This window comes from Saccostrea echinata, unplaced genomic scaffold, assembly GCF_033153115.1.
Source record: "Saccostrea echinata isolate AGI-Se365-2 ecotype Australia unplaced genomic scaffold, CSIRO_AGI_Sech_v1 ptg000009l, whole genome shotgun sequence".
Classification (NCBI taxonomy): Eukaryota; Metazoa; Mollusca; class Bivalvia; order Ostreida; family Ostreidae; genus Saccostrea; species Saccostrea echinata.
This window is the reverse complement of record NW_026889758.1, coordinates 23,716,119-23,735,251: the sequence shown is the minus strand read 5'-3', so window position 1 is coordinate 23,735,251 and position 19,133 is coordinate 23,716,119. Positions and strand designations below refer to the sequence as shown.

General features: G+C 33.0%; 1 protein-coding gene and 1 pseudogene across 1 annotated transcript; one reads left to right on the top strand and one right to left on the bottom strand.

Annotated features, from left to right (window-relative positions):
- Window positions 1-276: 276 nt before the first annotated feature.
- Window positions 277-3,324, bottom strand: LOC133182557 (uncharacterized; annotated as a pseudogene).
- Window positions 3,325-4,712: 1,388 nt separating this feature from the next.
- LOC133182556 (uncharacterized) lies at window positions 4,713-17,993 on the top strand. Its single transcript, XM_061317404.1, has 4 exons — window positions 4,713-5,224; window positions 5,476-5,606; window positions 5,723-5,953; window positions 17,797-17,993. The coding sequence occupies exons 1-4, from the start codon at window positions 4,713-4,715 to the stop codon at window positions 17,991-17,993; spliced, it is 1,071 nt and encodes a 356-aa protein (XP_061173388.1).
- Window positions 17,994-19,133: the final 1,140 nt, after the last annotated feature.

Sequence of the window (19,133 nt, the reverse complement as noted above, 5' to 3'; positions counted from 1 at the left end):
AGTGTGTTTGACATAAATTATGAAAAACGATGACAATAAGATTAAACTTCTTTTTCAGGTTAGCAAGTCATCCAAAGAATACCAGCTTAATTTGAAAATACGATAAAAACCAACACTTGTCACGTGAAATAATAATTGGTTGAACGAAAATAAATCGTTTGATAATTTTACTGCTACATGCATTATTGTATTTGTTGGTATGCTGGACAGATAATCTTGAATCAAAAGTTTACGATCGCCAACAACTCGTTGAAAGGAGACTAGAGATTTGAATAACTATATGCATGCTGGATTCAACAGACATTCCGGAAATTCAGAATTAAGTTTGCATATTAAATAAGACTTCTTCATTTCAAGAAATTCAATTTCAATTTGCAATTTCTTTTCCTCTGTTTCCAATTTCTTTTGTTCTATTCCAAGCTTCTTCGTTTCTTGCATCAATTTCTCATTTTCCAGTTTCAGATTTTCAATTTCCAACTCCTCAAGGATATCTCTATGTGCCCTCTTTTTCTTCCTTTTTTCCGTAGAATGTCTCTCTGTGTATAAATACATGTATATTATAAAACCTACATATATTTTTTCCTTTACTGTCTATTTATTTTATTTTTGTTTTTACATTTTTTTTAATAAACCCATCATTCTAGATAGTTTATTTACCATTAGATGAACTTGAGGCATCGCCGCCCGCAGCTCCCTCATCACAAACGACGCCTGTCACTGCTGTTGAAGCGGAACTTTGACAAATCCCTTCTTGTTGGTTAGAAAATATAAATGGTTCTACAAGTCAAATCAGAATTATGAAAATTTTTCTCTTAACAAATTGAAAAGAAAAAAAATGAGGTCATAAGAAACGAAGAATAAGTGGACATTACTTTTTGCCGTTATCATTCCTTTAAGTGCACAAAAAAAAAAAGAAACAGATAGCTATCACATATCATTATAACTTTTATAAACTAAAGATATACGCATATAAGGTAAGTTTTTTTTTTAATTTTAAATAATGAAATAGGCTAATGTTCTTTTTAAAAATGGGAGCCGTCATTTAAAACTTAAGCATATTTACAATGAACATGGAAGAATTGATTATATTGCATAATTAATTAAATTAAAGATTAGATAAAACACTATTTTGATGTATACATTCTTTTAAAACTATATGACAGAGACGTAAATAATCGTCCATTATGCCTTCTCATTAACTTCTCACCTAAACTTCGCATACACCAACACCAACAGTTACTTAATTTGAAGTACAGAACAGCTCGGTTTTGCGGGATGCGATAAAACATAATTATTACCATCTGAATCAATCCCACCGATCAACCCTACAATGTTCGGACGCGTATCCATGGCCTGGTAAAGGACCACCTCAGCTTGGGTCATTGGTGCCGGTGGTGGACCTCCTCCTGTCTTCGGGCGACAATTCCATCGATTTTATCTTTGGCTACAATTTTTAAAAATAGTTATTTTTTTTTAATTTTATTTCTCTCAAAATCATCGACTTAAATGTTGAATAGTTAATGCAGTATTTACCTCTCTGTTTTATGTTGTCATATTTTTTTGAAATTGAATCTGATATTCTTTCATTTCTGAATTGTCTGTAATAATTAAAAAAAAATTAAATATTCAAGCGATACATGTAGATCAACGTAAATTGATCGATATCATTATTGGGGAATATTTTTCCCCACCCATTTTCTATATTTTGTTAATTACTAATCCGTTTAAGGACACTTTACACTACAAGTATACATTTTTTTCTATATCATTATCAATTTAGGATGCCAGTCATTTACCATTGGCGACAAAAAGGTATTGATGTACAAAAATCAATGTTCCTTTCTAAAATGGGGCAAATATATGCAAAGTTTTTAAAATCATTTACCTTGGCCTAATAAAATATTAAGAACGTTTGAAGGATTAAAAATGAGTAAACAATATAGATTTACGATAATTTAAATTTTAGATCCAAGGGCAGATCATTCTAATGGCATGAAAATATCACACAATAGGAATTGTATAGTGTTCAGTGTTGTTGTCTAATATACATGTAGTTAATGCCGGTGTAATTCAGCATACACCGATATGGGACAAATGAAATCGAATCCATTGCAGGCGTGGATCCAGGGTTTTGCGATAGAGGACGCTATTAGATGGTAAGAGGTGTAGGTGCCCATTGGGGCCCAGAGGCGATAGAAGCCCATCATAAGTTTATGAGAATTTGTCATTCTCGGACCACATTTTGACACATAAATGAATGTAATGTAACCTGAATTATTTCGATGTTTGGCAGTTAAAACCTTTGTTTTGATTTAGTCGGGGAGGGGGGGGGGGAGGTCGCTTGGATCAGCGCTTACTTACTTAAAAAGTGAAAAATTCATTGATCCTTCTCTGACAGAGATATTTTAGCATTCTAATATATTTATACCAGCAAGGTTCCTTTGAAATACTAAATAGAAATATAATTTTAAAAATTACATGGAATTAATGTGATGCTTGTTTGGTGTTTTAAACTCTTAAAAGTCGTTGCAAGTTTGATTTTTTTAAAATTCAAATTAGAGTTAATTCTGTTTACTAATTATGTAAATGACATACTGTAAAATCGATTTAAAGAAACATATAAAATTATGAGAAGTGTGTTACAACGACATCCCCCTTTCAAGTTTTAACTTTCAGAATTGAGTTCGAAGAATTAAAAAACTGGCGGTTTGGTCTAACAGACTAGAGATATTGATCATTTTCAATCAGTCATAGGCCTATAACACAAAGTAACTTTCGTTGAAACATTAATATTGCATGCACATGTAAACAATGATATTAAAATAACTGATGAAAGAGCAATATTACGCAGGAAAAATGTATTCACTAAGTACAATGTATATGTTAAATTTATTATATATGTTGATTTCAGTTTAGGTCTCAATCGGGTTCACAAAAGAAAGTAAAAACTTCATGTAAAAAAATAGATAAGGTAAGCGTTAAATTTTGGTGTAGGACTGAATTAAACGAGGATAAATTTTGTGTATACACCTGCTACTAAGGGAGATAATACTGCGAGTCGTCTGGCTACCCAAGAGCTACTCGGGTAAGTTGAATGTTGATATACCTTACTTACAGATTGGGTGTGTCCGTAATTGACTGCCACGTCTCTTCCTTTATTTTGCTATGTTTCCCCTTTACACCTGCCCCTTTTATTTTGCCAAATAACTGCTCCTCAAACTTCAACACCTCTTCTATTAATGCAATCTCCTCCTCGGAGGACCAGTTAGCCCCCCTCTTTCTTTTTGCCGAAGATATTAAATTTTCTATCTCTTTTTCAGCCATTGTAAAGAAACACAACCACAGACGACAAAATTTTATTGCGTAAAATCATTACGTAAAAAAAATCCGCGAAATCGCACGAAATTTTCCGTGTAAGTACTCAGCTGAGTTAAGTGTAAATTTTCAGCCTCAACTGAGGTATTCCTCAAACCGTTTGGTGACGGCGAATTGAGGAAAATCTCAGTTGAGGCTACCTCAGTGACTTGAGTTGAGATTTGAGGTTGAGGTAAATAAAAGTTTGGTGACGGCGGGGCCAGTTTATTTAGGCCCTACCATATCAAGAAAGATAACTCTTCAAACAAGATCTTCTGAACCAACATTTTTGATGAAATTTTTTTTATACTTTTCTTTATCAAAATTTCTTTCAATTTTTCATTTGCATGTCATTGATAATCATGTATTTCCTATTTATAGATTTTGGTACAGTTTTAACCACCGGTTTTCAGGAAATTGAACTTGAATGTTAGAAAATCACTTTTTTTCAGAAATTATAAAAAATGTGTGATGAAAATAAAAATTATTTTGTTGTATTTCAACTCTTAAATAATAAACGGGAATGTCAAGTGAAAAGAAAATGAAATGAAAGAAAACAAATTGAAAATTGAAGAAATTGAAATTTGTTTCAATAATATAAAAAAAATTCTTAAAAAATAAAGGAAAAATATCTGCATTCTTGGAATGTTGTTAATGGTTCTATACATTTGAGAGGTACTGATATCAAAAATATCACTAGGTGTGTTATTCTACCTTAAGAATCATCCCCCTAGCATCAAATGCACATCTACATTGTGGAGATTATTAAATGATAATAGCTTATTGAATAAGGAATGTCGTGCTTTTGCATACTTTTTACAAGCAAAAAAAAAGGCATGTATCTTCTAAGAAACCACATGAATAATTCTGACTGGCTATTAAATTACAAGGGAATAAGTCAGAGTTTAAAATACATTTTTGTCTAAATCTTCTTTGAATTATATTCGAAAATCTTTTTTTTTTTTCATATGATAATATATTTTTGAGGTTTTACGTATACATTGTGCAGATAATTCTTCAAAATATTGATAGAAATTGCTCATTTGTTGGAAGACTAAAGGCATTCCACCCTCCACTTTCCATTTGTCAACTTTCTCTCCCTTGTTGAAATTCAAACTTTGAAAAATACTAGTAGACTGTCTCCATGTCCACTTCCAAATCTTTAAAATCGGGATATCAACAACTTTTTTTCTTTTTATATGATGTATTAAGTATTATAAATAGACAACATTATTCGATTAACTATAGATCATCGGATTAAGGAATAAAAAGAAGAGGCAGCATTATGTGACGCTATAAAAACAAGGAACTTAAGCCATGCCCATAAACTTCAAGAATAGACTGAAGAAAGAGCCAAAATGAATTCTGTAGAAGATTCACGGTACAACATTCCAGTACTAGGACTGGGAACACCATATTTCTATCTTATTCACTGTTTGACTCTTATTTGTACAATCTGTAGCATTACATCGGTACTTGCTATTCTTGTGATATCCTTTCGGTCTAAAACTGCTCGCACTTTCTTCAAATCATGGTCAAAGTGCGAACGTTTTGCCGTTTATTTGGCTTTTTGTGATGGTTTCCTTAGCCTAGGACAGTTTATGGATCACTTTCAAATGGCCATAGCTAAAGACCATGTCCATCCAATTGAGCTGTGCGAATTTTATGGTTTCGTCACATTCCTATTTTGCGCCGCCCAAATGTTCCTTGTATCGCTCATTGCAATTAATGCATTTGCTCTGATGAAATTCAGTAAAAATATTTTTCTTGGAAAGTATGATTGGAAGCTTTATTTGCTTATGTTTGGAATCCCGCTTTTTGAATGCCTTGGTGCAACTTTTACTGACGAAATCGGACCCATGGGAGCTATGTGAGTACAGATATTTTTAACTGTATTAAATTAAAAGATTGTTTCAAAGATGTTATTTATATTACATTCACAGAATCCATATTTATTGTAGTTTAATAAGCATAAAAAATAAAATAATTATTCATAATGAAAATTTCAAGATCAGTTAAAAAAGATCTTCCAATGAAAATTGAATTGGGTCAAAGATCATTTTAAAAACATCACTTAATTTTACCTTCTTTTTTTAGTTCATTTGATTTTCAACCTTTTAGGTGTGGAGTGGCCGGAAATATTTCTTTTCTGTTTTTTTCTACAATACCGGTACTGATTGTAATGACACTAAACACGGCTCTTTACACACTTACATGGTACAAGATTCGAATGGAAACAAACAGAATAAATAGTGAGTTATCATTACTCTTATATCCAAAAATACACAAGAAACAACTGTCATTTAAATTGAACGTATTTATTTTACATGATTACTCATTCTTAGTTTAAATGATTTTTTTCATTAAGGCACCATTGGTAACACAAATCCAGACAGTAAGGCCACACAGGCTGCCAAAACAATGTCTCTCTTTGTCTTTGCGTTTCTCATCCAGTGGTGGGCAGTGGCTATTTACGGAACCTGGAAAATTGCTGTCGATGATGTTCCTGTAGAAATCTTTATTATTGCCATGATGTTCGCTAATACGGGAGGTGTTCTGAATGGGTTCGTTTATTTGTACATGTATAAAAGTAAAAAACGTAAGTTGTATCCGAATCCGACGACGTAAGAATTGCGAGTCATAAAGGGAAGACAAGTGTATTTTGATTCAGAAATTAGTTTACATTTACCTTGTCTTAAATTCTTCGTTACATCGATCATAACCCAACCTATATTGTAGATGCTATTGTTGGTTTCCTGGTTAAATTCATACATGTACTAACATATACAATGGAACCTTTTTACACAATTTCTTAAGACTAAGACAACTATTTGCAAAATTCTCCAAATAATAAAATAATAGTCGGTCACAACATTATTGTGAATACTACTTTTAAAAATAATTTCATATTAACAAAGAAATTACAGAGTTGTCGCATTTTAATCTTAGCCGCAACATCTATACTTATATATTAATAAATTTTGCAAGTAAACTCCAAAACGGGTGCACCAGAGTTCTTACTTACTCCTCTAACAATACACTGTATACAAGATGATGTCCGTAAACTATATTTAGATTTCACTTGCATAATCAGTATCGTGCATTAAATTAAAAGTCTACTTTTATTTTCTATAAACAGCCATGAAATAGCGGTGGCGTTTCCGGATGGCGGATCTAAGATACTGGCAATTTTTAATGAAACTGACAACAAGCAATCATTTATTTATTTTATTAAACGTCATCACTGAATTATTCAAGCAAAACTTGATTTAAATGATGTAAAAGAAATAAGCTGTGATAACCGATGAAAGAGGGAAATATGCAAATTATTTTCGTCATTCACCGATCTTAATATTGACGGAAGCTTTTTGAACATCATATAGCATCGAGCCCGATGTTAAAAAGAAAAACGAGGCGATCGTTTAAAAAAAAAGCTTTGTAAGAATGGTTATTGAAATAATGGTAAATCATTGATAACACTATACGTTTTGAATATATTTATATATCGAAAGACTATTTCATGTATTTAGTAGGTTTTCTTAATAAATTTATCGGTAAAATTTGTATATACATGCATTCCTTACTGAGAGCATCGTGGCAACGAATTTGTACTTCGTAATAAACTTGCTAACATGAAAAGAGAAAATTAATGAATAAGGTATTGTTCAAATACAATTAAAGCTGTGTAAAATGTTGTGCTTTAATCAATACATTTCAGTTTATTTCTGAATACAGTCATTTGTATCAAATAGTATACTCGGCCTATTCATAGGGCGTTAAAAACTAATTTTTACACAGACCCCGTACTTGGGTCTTGGCTTATAAATATGTATGTACCTAATTGATATGTAAAAAAAAGTAAACTACATTTTTTTTTACATGTCTATAAGGTACATACATATTTATAAACCAAGACCCAAGTATTTGTGAGTTGTCCACCCCCCCACCCCCCCGAAAAAAAAAAAATCATGCAGTTTATCAGTAAAATGTGCATATTCGCTGCTTTTATCCTTGACGTAAATGAAATAAGGGCATCTGAAGTACAATATCCATAACATAGTATAAAAGGTTTCACAATAAACGCCAAATAACGAAATTGTTATTTTTCAAGTTTTTACAGAAAGGGGTGGGGTAGGGGCGGGATGGGGGGGTGGACACATTCGTCTATTTCATGCGGGATTCTTCCTGCTATAAGCCTGTAGGCTGTCAGTAAAATTACAATTATATAATTTATGTCGTTAGTGGTATAAATTCAATTCCCCGCGCTTGCGAGGGATTTCATCTAGTTTTTTGTGAAAAGGGCTACTGGACTATAGTATAGCTTCAAAAATTTTGATCAAAATTAGAGATGTCAACGAGTGATCGACTATATACATTGTATGATTATGCGAATAATAATCAATAACATCGACGTTCAACTAAGTTCTTTTAATTTGAACAGTCGGGAAAAAAAAGTTGCACATATCAATTACTTACCAAGAAAGTGTTATCTCTTTCTCCAACTTAGAGTTAATCTTAGTACGCAAATTCAATTTCCAAGCGCGATTTAGATAACAAATTTGTTAAATTCATTGCAAGCGAATACAATGTTTCGTAAAACAACCAGCAATAACCATTAAAAGAAAAACAAACATCCAAGGTCCAGTAATTCTTTTTAAAAATGAATTGTCCACATTTCATCTGCATGTCTATCCTATCGAATATGTGCATCCGTCTCTCACAAAAGACCATGGCATGGATCATTACTATGTAATTATTTTGAATACAAACTCTACACGATGTTATTACGTGTAAATTAAAAGCAACAGTTGACTTTTTTTGTTCCTCCTGAAGAAAACTCTACGTGTTAAAAATTATCTTCAAACAAGATGCAAGCATGTCATAACAATCAATTTACATGTTCATTACGCTAATTTCGAGACAAAAGGTTGAGAAAATCCGTTGAAATTAAACAAGTAACTATGAATTTTTAAAATTAAGGAAAATAGGTTAAAAATGTCAATTTTTTAAAGATACTTTCATTGTGTAATATGTACATTATAAATTCTTGATATTGTGTTTATTGTAAAAATATATTTAAGAAAACGTAGAAAAAGATAAACAAAAAAAATTAAAATGGAACTATTTAATATCTCCACATTAAAATTCCAACAATCATACTACTGCTCCACGACGTCATTATTTCGACTGCATACCAATGACAGATTGCTGAATCTTTAGGTATTATGCGAAAGAAGTGAATATACAACACCACCTTTAACCATTAGTATCTAAATGTAACGAAGTTCAGTAATGTCCGAATAAAATTAAACAAATGTTATTTTACTGGTTCAAGGTAGTCTTTGGGAACAGTTTGTCATCGTTTAGCTGGATACCTCAGTATTTACTATATACTCCATGCAAACTCGACAATTTTCATATCTAGCATATAAGGGAACTATTAGCATTTCAATATTATTATTGTGTAATTTGAGTTTATGCATATTTAAAGTAAGGTTGTATGACAAAATTTGAGTAAAAATCTATTTAAAAAAATCACTACTATAGAGTAGGCGAAAATGAACATCAAATACGCGATGGCTTATTAATTTGATATAAGTTGCATGACATACAAGTTGTCTTTATTGATACAATGTAGTTATAAATGGTCTTGTCAACAGACCTATCAGGACTTCTTCATTTGTACGTGTACATATTGATTTGTAATTCACTGCGTAGGCTCCTATATACATTCAAGGTGTTTATCATACAATGATTAACATGGTTGATTCTCTTCATTAAAAAACATTTATAACAAGTTAATTTCAATTCAACATGCTTTGAAAAAGCTTGTATTTTAAGAATCTAAACGTTAGTACGGCTTGTAAATATTATGTAAGTTACACTGACCATTATGTTCATTGAACAAAGAAAATCTTTGAATAATTTAAAAACTATAAAAAAATTTTTTGCTCATTTTAACATCCCTTATTAGAGTGGATTCAAATTTAATGTTTTGGATACTAAGGGTGATCTTAATTTAACGAATTGGTTCTAGGGACGACATATCTTCTTAAAAATATAACTTTTCAAAATCTAAAAAAGCTGCTCTTTGTGTTTTGATCATTATTTTAGAGATTTACAGGGAAAACGTTGACGATAAAATAATTGACAAATATCTTCTTTCAAGTTTTATAATCTTATATCTATTTTTTCTAAATTATCAAATTAATTTGTTTAGAATTCCTTAAAATAACATACATATTCCAGTGTGATCTATTCTTGTTCAGGTACGATCAGCTTTATTTCTTTTTTATCATTTTTCCTTTCTTTTAAGTCAATGAAGCCAGTTTAATTTCTTGAAATAAAACCGGTAGAACAATACATTTCATTACATTAACACGAAATCCTGTCATCAACACGATGGCTTTCGCTTTATCTTTTATTCAAAAATCCTCATTTTACAACAAATTCTAGTCAATTGAATTTTATCAAATCGATAAGAAAAATCGCATTAATAAAATCTTGTTTAATCTAATCATTCAATTAGTTTATATCAATAATGTCGTGTTTTTGCCGTTTTCAATATGTGTATTTCTCGACAACACATTTGACAACATTTTCAGTGTGTTTGTGTGTGTGTATTTATGTTTAAATAATTTTAATCCCAAAATTATTCTATATATAGCAGGGGAATTTTTCCTAGAGCTCAACAAAAAAGGCAGCTATCGGGGATGGGGCCCCGACTAAGTTCCAACTGACACAATAGCTACATTTATTAAATCTCGCAGGATGCATGTAATGATTGATTGATTGTATGTTGATTTACGTCCCGTTTCTAGAATTTTTCCCTCATATAGAGACATCACCATATACCGGTGAAAGGCTGCAGATTTAGACCTTTACTCGGCACTCTGGGCCATTGAGCAGTGAGGGTTCTTTATCGTGCCAACGCCTACCGTGACACAAAGCCTCGGTTTTTAAGTCTTATCCAATAGACCCGCAAATTTCACTTCAAAGTGCCGAGCGCCTGGCGAAGGAACAGTTGCTACCTATTTTTTATCGACTTGGGTCAGTCTCGGCCGTGATTCGAACACACGACCTTCTGATCACGAATCGTGATGCATATAATGAAGATATATTATAAATTACATGTATGTTAACCTTCTTACTGCCAGAGGGGTATGGGCTCTGCCCACTGACTGCCACAGGGGTCATATATGTCCCATCAAAAATACTTGTCCCCCGCTTTCACTGAAAGTGGGGGATATTAATTTGGGTCTGTCTGTCCGTCCGTCCGTCTGTATTTCTGTCTGTCTGTAACACTTTCGTTTCCGCGCGATATCTCGAGAACCCTTTGAGCTTTCGAAATGATATTTTGCACAGCAACTCCCTATGGCCTAAAGAAGAACCCTATTGATTTTGAGGGCAAAAGATCAAAGTTCAAGGTCGTAAATTCATACATTCTGTGTGTGTGTAACACTTTTGTTTCCGGGCGATATCTCAAGAAGATTTTGCAATGAAATTTTATTCTATAACTCCCTATGGCCCTTCTCTACGTGTCCTGCCCCATTTTTTTAATTGTATTAAAAGTCGCTTGGCACTATTTTTAGCACAGGGGCATATGGAAAGTTATTACATATAATACAGGTTGTCAACGGATTTTATATTCTAATTACATCTATTAGAACTTTTAGTAAAGGCTAAATTAGACACCATGTATTGTGTAAAATTTTGACAATATCGAACGTGAATATAAACATTACATGTGACCTAATGTTTGCATTTAATTTTATGTATAATCAAGTGCCTCTGTGGTCTTGGGGTATGATTCTTGCTTAGCAAGTGAGAGGTCCTGAGTTCAAATCCCGGACGATCCCTTTTTTTTTTTAATTTTGTTGGGGGGGATTTACTAAATGATACTATGTGAAAAGTTATGACGTTTGGCGTGTACAAACTCATAAAATCATTATTATAGTGTGATAAATATTCTATATAAAAGAATTTTCTATACACATATTAAAGTATAAGCAATCAAATCTTTATATCCATATTGGAATTTTAATCTGCTTCAATATACATGTATACATTTACTAATTCTACAAATCCGGGGGTGGGGGGGGGGGGTAGTCCGACAAATTTTCAAAAATTTGGAAAAGTTCCTTGGAATTTTTAAGTATCCACATCTGTTTTACACCACTTCTCGAATATATTGTTGCACAGTACTCTTGAAGTTTCTCCTTCACTACTGTTAATATCTTAGTGAGGAGTAAAGAAAGAGGCTTGGTTGAACATTTACTGGAACCCACTATGTATCTTTGTTTGTAAGGATTTTTATGAAGTTTCGGAGTCCATAGATATGGTAATTCAAATTCATTTTGGTTGTTTGGAATATTAAAAATATTCAGAGCTGACATATGATTTTGAAGAATTTATTCCTTAGAAAGGGAACTACATGTATGAGTATAAGTTGGATTACCACTTGTAGAATTAAATATAAGAAGTTCATTTAAAATACATTTAATATAATGAGCTTTACAAACAAAAACAATGTTGTTACCTGCTTTGTCAGCAGGGACCAGTACGGACTGATCATGTAATCTATCTTATTCTTTTTTTACTTTTGGATTATTGAATACAGAAGGATAGATGGTTCTCATATTGCCCCTCAATCTTTTAATGCGCGATTTTAACATACATCTGATACATTTAATCCATTCTGACAAAGTGTCAAGGTCTTGTTTTTCATGTCTGACCCATCGCCTGGCGTAATCCTCTACAGATCTATAATATGAAATTCCGACGCCAGTTGAAGGATCGGGGTTCCCTATATTTAGGACCTTTTAAAATTAGTGATCTAAGGTCCTCATTATTAACTATATTTACGTCACCAGTAATAACGTGTCCAGCTGAACTATAGTTATAGGGTGAAGAACATGACCACGACGGAGGATTAGGTTTCAGATATTCCATATCCAGGCCCTTTAAAGTTTTCTTGTAATTAAAAAGTTTGGAATTAAGCAATTGTCGATGTATATTTGTAGGAAATACAAGGTGTAGCCTTTAACTTGAAATATGGTGGAATACAAGACTGGACCCTTTTGTGATTAAGAATATTACTTATATTAACCGCGTCAATTCCTTTGTTGGCATATTGAAGTTTAAGGAAAAAACGGATTGTTTTAGCTGTAATTTCTTCAGTAAAACGTGGGGGTTTAAAAGGCCTATGATTTGCAATATCCATAATCACAGATCCGAGCCTATATTCTGGTGTCGAGGAATCAAAAAATGGACTTTCCTTGACCTTTTCAAGAAGACTATTTAAAAGTTTCAAAGGGACAAAGTTTGGTGCGAATATGCACAGGCACTTGGGGTCTGGACCCCCCTCCCTTTTCCATTTTTTTTTTCTTTTTAAATATGGAGTCGATTCACCTTTTTCCTATTTTTGTATTCTAATATGCACTATATGTTATCAATAATGTAACTCTTTTGTCTCTATATGCTGTTTTTAAATATACCGTTTTCGACTGATACATAAGAAGAGAGAAGGCTTGCAACTCTTTTCTCATCGTCTGCCTCACCTCGCTTAAACTTCGCCTGATTTTTTATCGAAAGAATAAGAAAACATGGAATATGCATACATCAATAAATTCGTTATACATTCTTCTTTCTTTTCAATTTTCCATTTAATTTTTATGTGCCCCCGATTTGTAAATATTTCGATTAAATCATCCGCATCTAGGGTAAATTTTGTTGATGTGCACCAGCTGGGACGGAAGTGCCCGGTATTTTCGGGTATCATCATTACATGTAATGTAATTCGGAACATTAAATGCGAGAAGGAATACATCCCGAATTTTCTCTTCATATAACATGTAACGGTAAGTTCTGTGAATAACAAGATAACTTTAACTAGCAAATTTTAATGGATGAAGATTATACTTTAAATAGACGACCTAGACAACCAAATTCCACAATATTGTTATTACAAAGCCTGGAATTTTTTTTAATGCAGAACATTTATAAAGTTAGAGTTACCGTTATTGCACTTCCGTCCCAGCTGGTGCACATCAACAAAATTTACCCTAGATGCGGATGATTTAATCGAAATATTTACAAATCGGGGGCACATAAAAATTAAATGGAAAATTGAAAAGAAAGAAGAATGTATAACGAATTTATTGATGTATGCATATTCCATGTTTTCTTATTCTTTCGATAAAAAATCAGGCGAAGTTTAAGCGAGGTGAGGCAGACGATGAGAAAAGAGTTGCAAGCCTTCTCTCTTCTTATGTATCAGTCGAAAACGGTATATTTAAAAACAGCATATAGAGACAAAAGAGTTACATTATTGATAACATATAGTGCATATTAGAATACAAAAATAGGAAAAAGGTGAATCGACTCCATATTTAAAAAGAAAAAAAAAATGGAAAAGGGGGGGGGGTCCAGACCCCAAGTGCCTGTGCGAATATGATGTAGACCTAACTGTTGATTTACGTAAGGTAGTAATGAATCAAAAGAGACATCGTGTATTAAAGGTTTATTGTAAGACCGATTCCCATGACCACGATAACGTCTCTGTTTATGGTTAAAAAGTCCCATCACATTTACATTGTTACACTGTGGACTGGAAAGTTTTCCAACACTATCGACATTGTCATAACATCCTTAGGGAAAGGCTGTCCCTAGTTTTCTAATCCAAAATTCTTATCGTTGTCTACGGAAAGGTGTACTCAATGATGGACTATTTGTGTGATGGTAAATCTTTTCTAGAATTCTAACTTTCATTGACAAAATAGAATGATCAGGTAAATTAAAATGCTTGTATAAAAGCTGCTGACCCCCATAATTTATTTGAAATCTATGACCTGATATTCTTTTATTAAGTAATCCCTTGGTTTCACCATCATAAACAAGTCAAGAAAGATAACATTCTATTCCGTAGACAACATTAGAAGATTTGCAGTTCAGGTTTTCCCAAGTTTTGGTATAGAAGCTCTTTCCAGTAAGATTACTGGTGAAAGAAGTGTTAGTTATCGAAATGTCAAAGGTTTTACAGTTTTTCACAGAACATTTTGAAATAGAAGACATATGATCGGAAAAGGAATCTTCAAAAATATCTGTAACAGAATCCTTACATTCTTTCAATTTTTTGTATGAACTATTGGTTTTATACCAAAACTGGGTATCTGAAGACTGTACATATGACATGTGTTTAAATATCCCTGAGGATATGGTTATTTCCATTCTTATGTCGATACGATATATCCCGGTGAGCTTGAGATAAAAGATACCACAGAGTCTGACACATCTGTTTCATATTTGGATATTTTACTTGAAAAAGACTTAATGGTAATCTAACAACCAAGCTTTATGATAAACGTGATGACTAACTTTTCAATCGTCAACTTCCTTTTCTTATGCAGCAATATACCTTCATCACCTACAACCGTTCACGGTAGCTCAGTCGGTAGAGCGCTCGCTCCGTGATCGGGAGGTCGTGAGTTCGAATCTCGGCCGCGACAGACCCAAGTCGATAAAATGGGTAGCAACTGTTTCTTCGCCATGCGCTCGGCACTTTGAAGTGAAAGTTGCGGGTCCTTCGGACGAGACCTTAAAAACCGAGGCCCCGTGTCACGGCAGGCGTTTGGCACGATAAAGATCCCTCACTGCTCAATGGCCCTGAGTGCCGAGTAAAGGTCAAAATTTGAAGCCCTTCACCGGTATATGGTGATGTTTCTATATGAGTGAAAAATTCTCGAATGGGACGTAAAACAACATACAACCAATCAATCAATCATCACCTACATACGGTCAGTTGATTCGATACGCAAGAGCATGCTCTCCGTATGTACAATTTCTAAAAAGAGGTAAATTATTGACAAACAAGTTGATGAAACAAGAATATCAGCAGGCTCGTATAAAGTCATCATTTCGTAAGTTCTATTGTCGATACAATGACCTTGTCAGCAAATACAAGTTATCATTCAGTCAAATGCTGACTGACGTTTTTCATACTAATTGTTAGGCCATTATTTACACACTGAATTGTCGGCGGATTTTTCCGTTATTTCCCGATCATGACAAGGGGCACACGGCGGATGTGACCGGTCGGCAGGGGATGTTCACTCCTCCATGGCAAATGATCCCACCTCTGATGTTTTGGAGGTCCGTGTTTGCTCTGCTCCTATTTTGTATCGTTTAATGGATTTTTGAGCTTGAATACTGTTCGTTATCTCCATATATTTCTTGTTAATATTAAGTTTTGATCTCTATAAGGTTTAAGTTAATTAATTTTTATTTTAAGCATTTACTTGTTTTAAGTGATAAAAAATTGTATCTTCCGTGGACAGACAAACATTGAAGGACAACCATGATACATAGACGACGTCAAACTCACAATGCTGACGTCAAAAACATCACAATAGGAGAAACTTTTCAGTGGAAAATTATAACGTTAAATTCATTGTACTTTTACTATAGATTCACTTTAAACAAATTAATGAAGAGAGTCACAAACTGACTTTAAAAAAACGAATATCATAGTGAATATTTTCAAAGAGAAGGCACGGATTCTTTGTAAGCACTTAAAATTATACCTTGCAAATTATGATCAGTACATCACCTTAAAAAGATTTAACACAACACATGAAATTTAAGATTCCGTTTCGTGATACTAAGGGGGCAATCATTTGATTCCTGGGGGGATATTTAAGGAATGTTTTTAAGTTTTGTTCGAGTTATTGGTATGTAAATCACACAGACTTGTCACGTAGGCATATTTCATGAAGCGCGCTAGCGCTTCATGAAAAATATGCCTACGTGCAAGTCTGTGTGATTTACACACCAATAATTCACACTAAATTTAAAAACTTTCCTTATATTTACAATTTACAAGTTTAAAAGCACCAATAATATACTCAATATTTGAATTTCTTGCTGCCCTTTATCGTTACATTTTTTACGTCTCCGTATCCTCATTGTGACGTCACTTTTGCGCTAGTTTCACTGTGTATATTTCTACGCGTGAGTATACACAAAAATGACTTTCAGATCAATTGCACAGTTGGCTTAGTGGAAAAACACAGCAAATGTAAATATAAGATTCTGGATTGAAGCAATATGCCGTTGACGATTTTGCAAATAAATAATCTCTTCTCTACTGGAAAAAAAAAATAATCATCTGAAATTGACTGTTCATACTTACCCTCCCTCTACAAAGTTTTCGAGTTTAGGCAGATTTTTCTTCTTTTTTTTTAAAGTGTGTCAAGTTATTGCGGGAAGAAAGAAATAATATAATTTTTTTAAAATCTGTCTCTGAAAAAATATTTTGTCCTGCAAGGGTATTAAATCAAATATGAATTATCTGACCCGAGAACACTCCCCTACAAACCCGTCAGAGTTTTTGTTTTCAAAGGTCAGTTTATAATAAATATTCGTTCTATGAATGACAGAGATTTTGATTTAAGTCTAGAATTGCTAAATGATCTTAATGGCAGAAAATATACTGGAAATATTAGATAATGAATAAACATTTCTGATTAAAATTGTTTTTCCTGTAAATCGTTTTAGTTATGCACGGTCTCTCTCTCTCTCTCTCTCTCTCTCTCTCTGGTATATAACAAATTGTACAATTTTTGACACATATCTTTTATATATATATATATATATATATATATATATATATATATATATATATATATATATATATATATATATATATATATATATATATATATATTACTGGATTTAAGTATGATTCGTGTAAAATGCATTGGATAGGGCAAATTTAAGAAATTTATAAAGCACTGTATAAATTTAATAGTAATAAATGTATGATTTACAAAAACTAGACGTAATATTCAAATGAATACGTATTCGTATAACGTTTAATTTTAAAAATCGATATCCCTTTTTAATTAAATATGTTTCATTTACATATTAGATTTAGTTTACCTACAAATGTTACTTGTGTTTACTTGCACAAACACGATAAGGGAAGAAAATTTTGGCTAGATATATTGATTGCAATTTTTTAAAAAAAAAGAAAGATTTTTAATAAATTACAACCTCTAGAGATTAACTTAAGTTATAAAAGAAAAATGCAGGAAAACAAGACCGATGTGTCGAAGCCCCCCCCCCCACCCCGCTTATTTTATTTTGCCAGAATGTTTGATGACAACCCCTCCCCCTTTCCTACTGGTCGTGCTCTTTCTTTTAACTTAAGTTGTTCCATACGTACCTAAAGACCCCCCCCCCTCTTTGAATTAAAAGTTACTAAACTGCAATTACCAACGAAAATTGAATTTTATTTATATAAATAATAAACGATATTTTAAATGTACAATGCAATTAAAAATATGAAATAAAAGAATCTGTTGTATAGATGTTTTGGTGGTCTTTTTGGTGGGAAATTGTCGATGACGTGAACGTCAATTTGGGGTAAAAATGACGTCACAGTCTTTAAGTTAGATCTCTCAGAAAAAAACTCCAATATGGACAACAATTCCGACAGTGAAGATTTTGAGAATTTATCATTTTCTGATGATGGCGAAGAACCTCTTCTATCCTCTGATGTCAAAGAGGCACTAAATTCTTCAATCCCCAAGGATATGGTCAGCAATCGACAACCCTCAGGACTACCTAAGGCCACATGAAGTAAGCGGCATTTATAGGTCTGTATATGGGTATGGGCATTATACGGAGGCCCACCATTGAATCATATTGGCATGAAAATTTTTCTTCTTGGTTGTTTCAAACACCAAATTTTAAAACGATAATGACAAGAAACAGGTTTCAGCTCCTTCTCCAGTATCTCCACTGTAATGACAACAATCTAGCAGTTCAACGCGGAAGGAGAGATCATGATCCCTCCCACAAATTTCGGCCTGTCCTGGACCTTGTGAACAGTACATTTAAAGAGAGTTACTGTTGATGAGAGTATGGTGGGGTTTAAAGGCCGCAATCACATTATCCAGTATCTTCCCGCCAAAAAAAAAACACACCGATGGGAAGCCAAGTTATTTGTTCTTGCAGAGTCTGATACTGGTTACACATATCATGTAAAACTTTATGCAGGTAATTATTTCTGTGGAATGCATTTTTCTATATTCTTATTCACTGATATAATGGCTAGTCACACAAACCAAAGACATTCAATGACCTCTTGACTCTTCCATTTTTAAGAAAATACAATACCCCTCCCCCCCCCCCCCACAAGTACACACATATATATTTCCCAAAATGTAACTCAAAAATATAAGAAATAATTTTCAATTCCACCTGTATATCATTCTGGAAAAATTTGTACATTTTTTTGCCTCATTATATTTAACAGCTGTTTAAGTATACACGTATAAAGGTCTGTGTGTGTGTGTTGTGTACCGCACGGTGGGGGTTAGACGAAATGCTAGTTATCCACGTTTAAGATGTATGTAGAAAAATTACAGCTGTTATATCATTATAAATTTAAAAAAATGGTAAGAAATAGTTTAGTTAATAGTAAAATCTTACCCCCCCCCCTTTTGGATATTCAGATGATTTACTATATAAAGGGAAATTTTCGCCCCCGTTTTATTTTCGCCCTACTCAGAGGTAGGCGAATTTAAAACGGGGCGAATTAAAAAAAACACTTTATAATTTCTTAAACAGAATTGTGACTGAGCGAATTTAAAACGGGGCAAAATTGTCTGCAAGTGTGAAAGGGCGAAAATAACACTGTATACAATAGTCAATATCACTTAACAGCCTGGGTTGCTTTCAGTTCAAGCGCCCAAGTGACACTAAAATTCGAACTG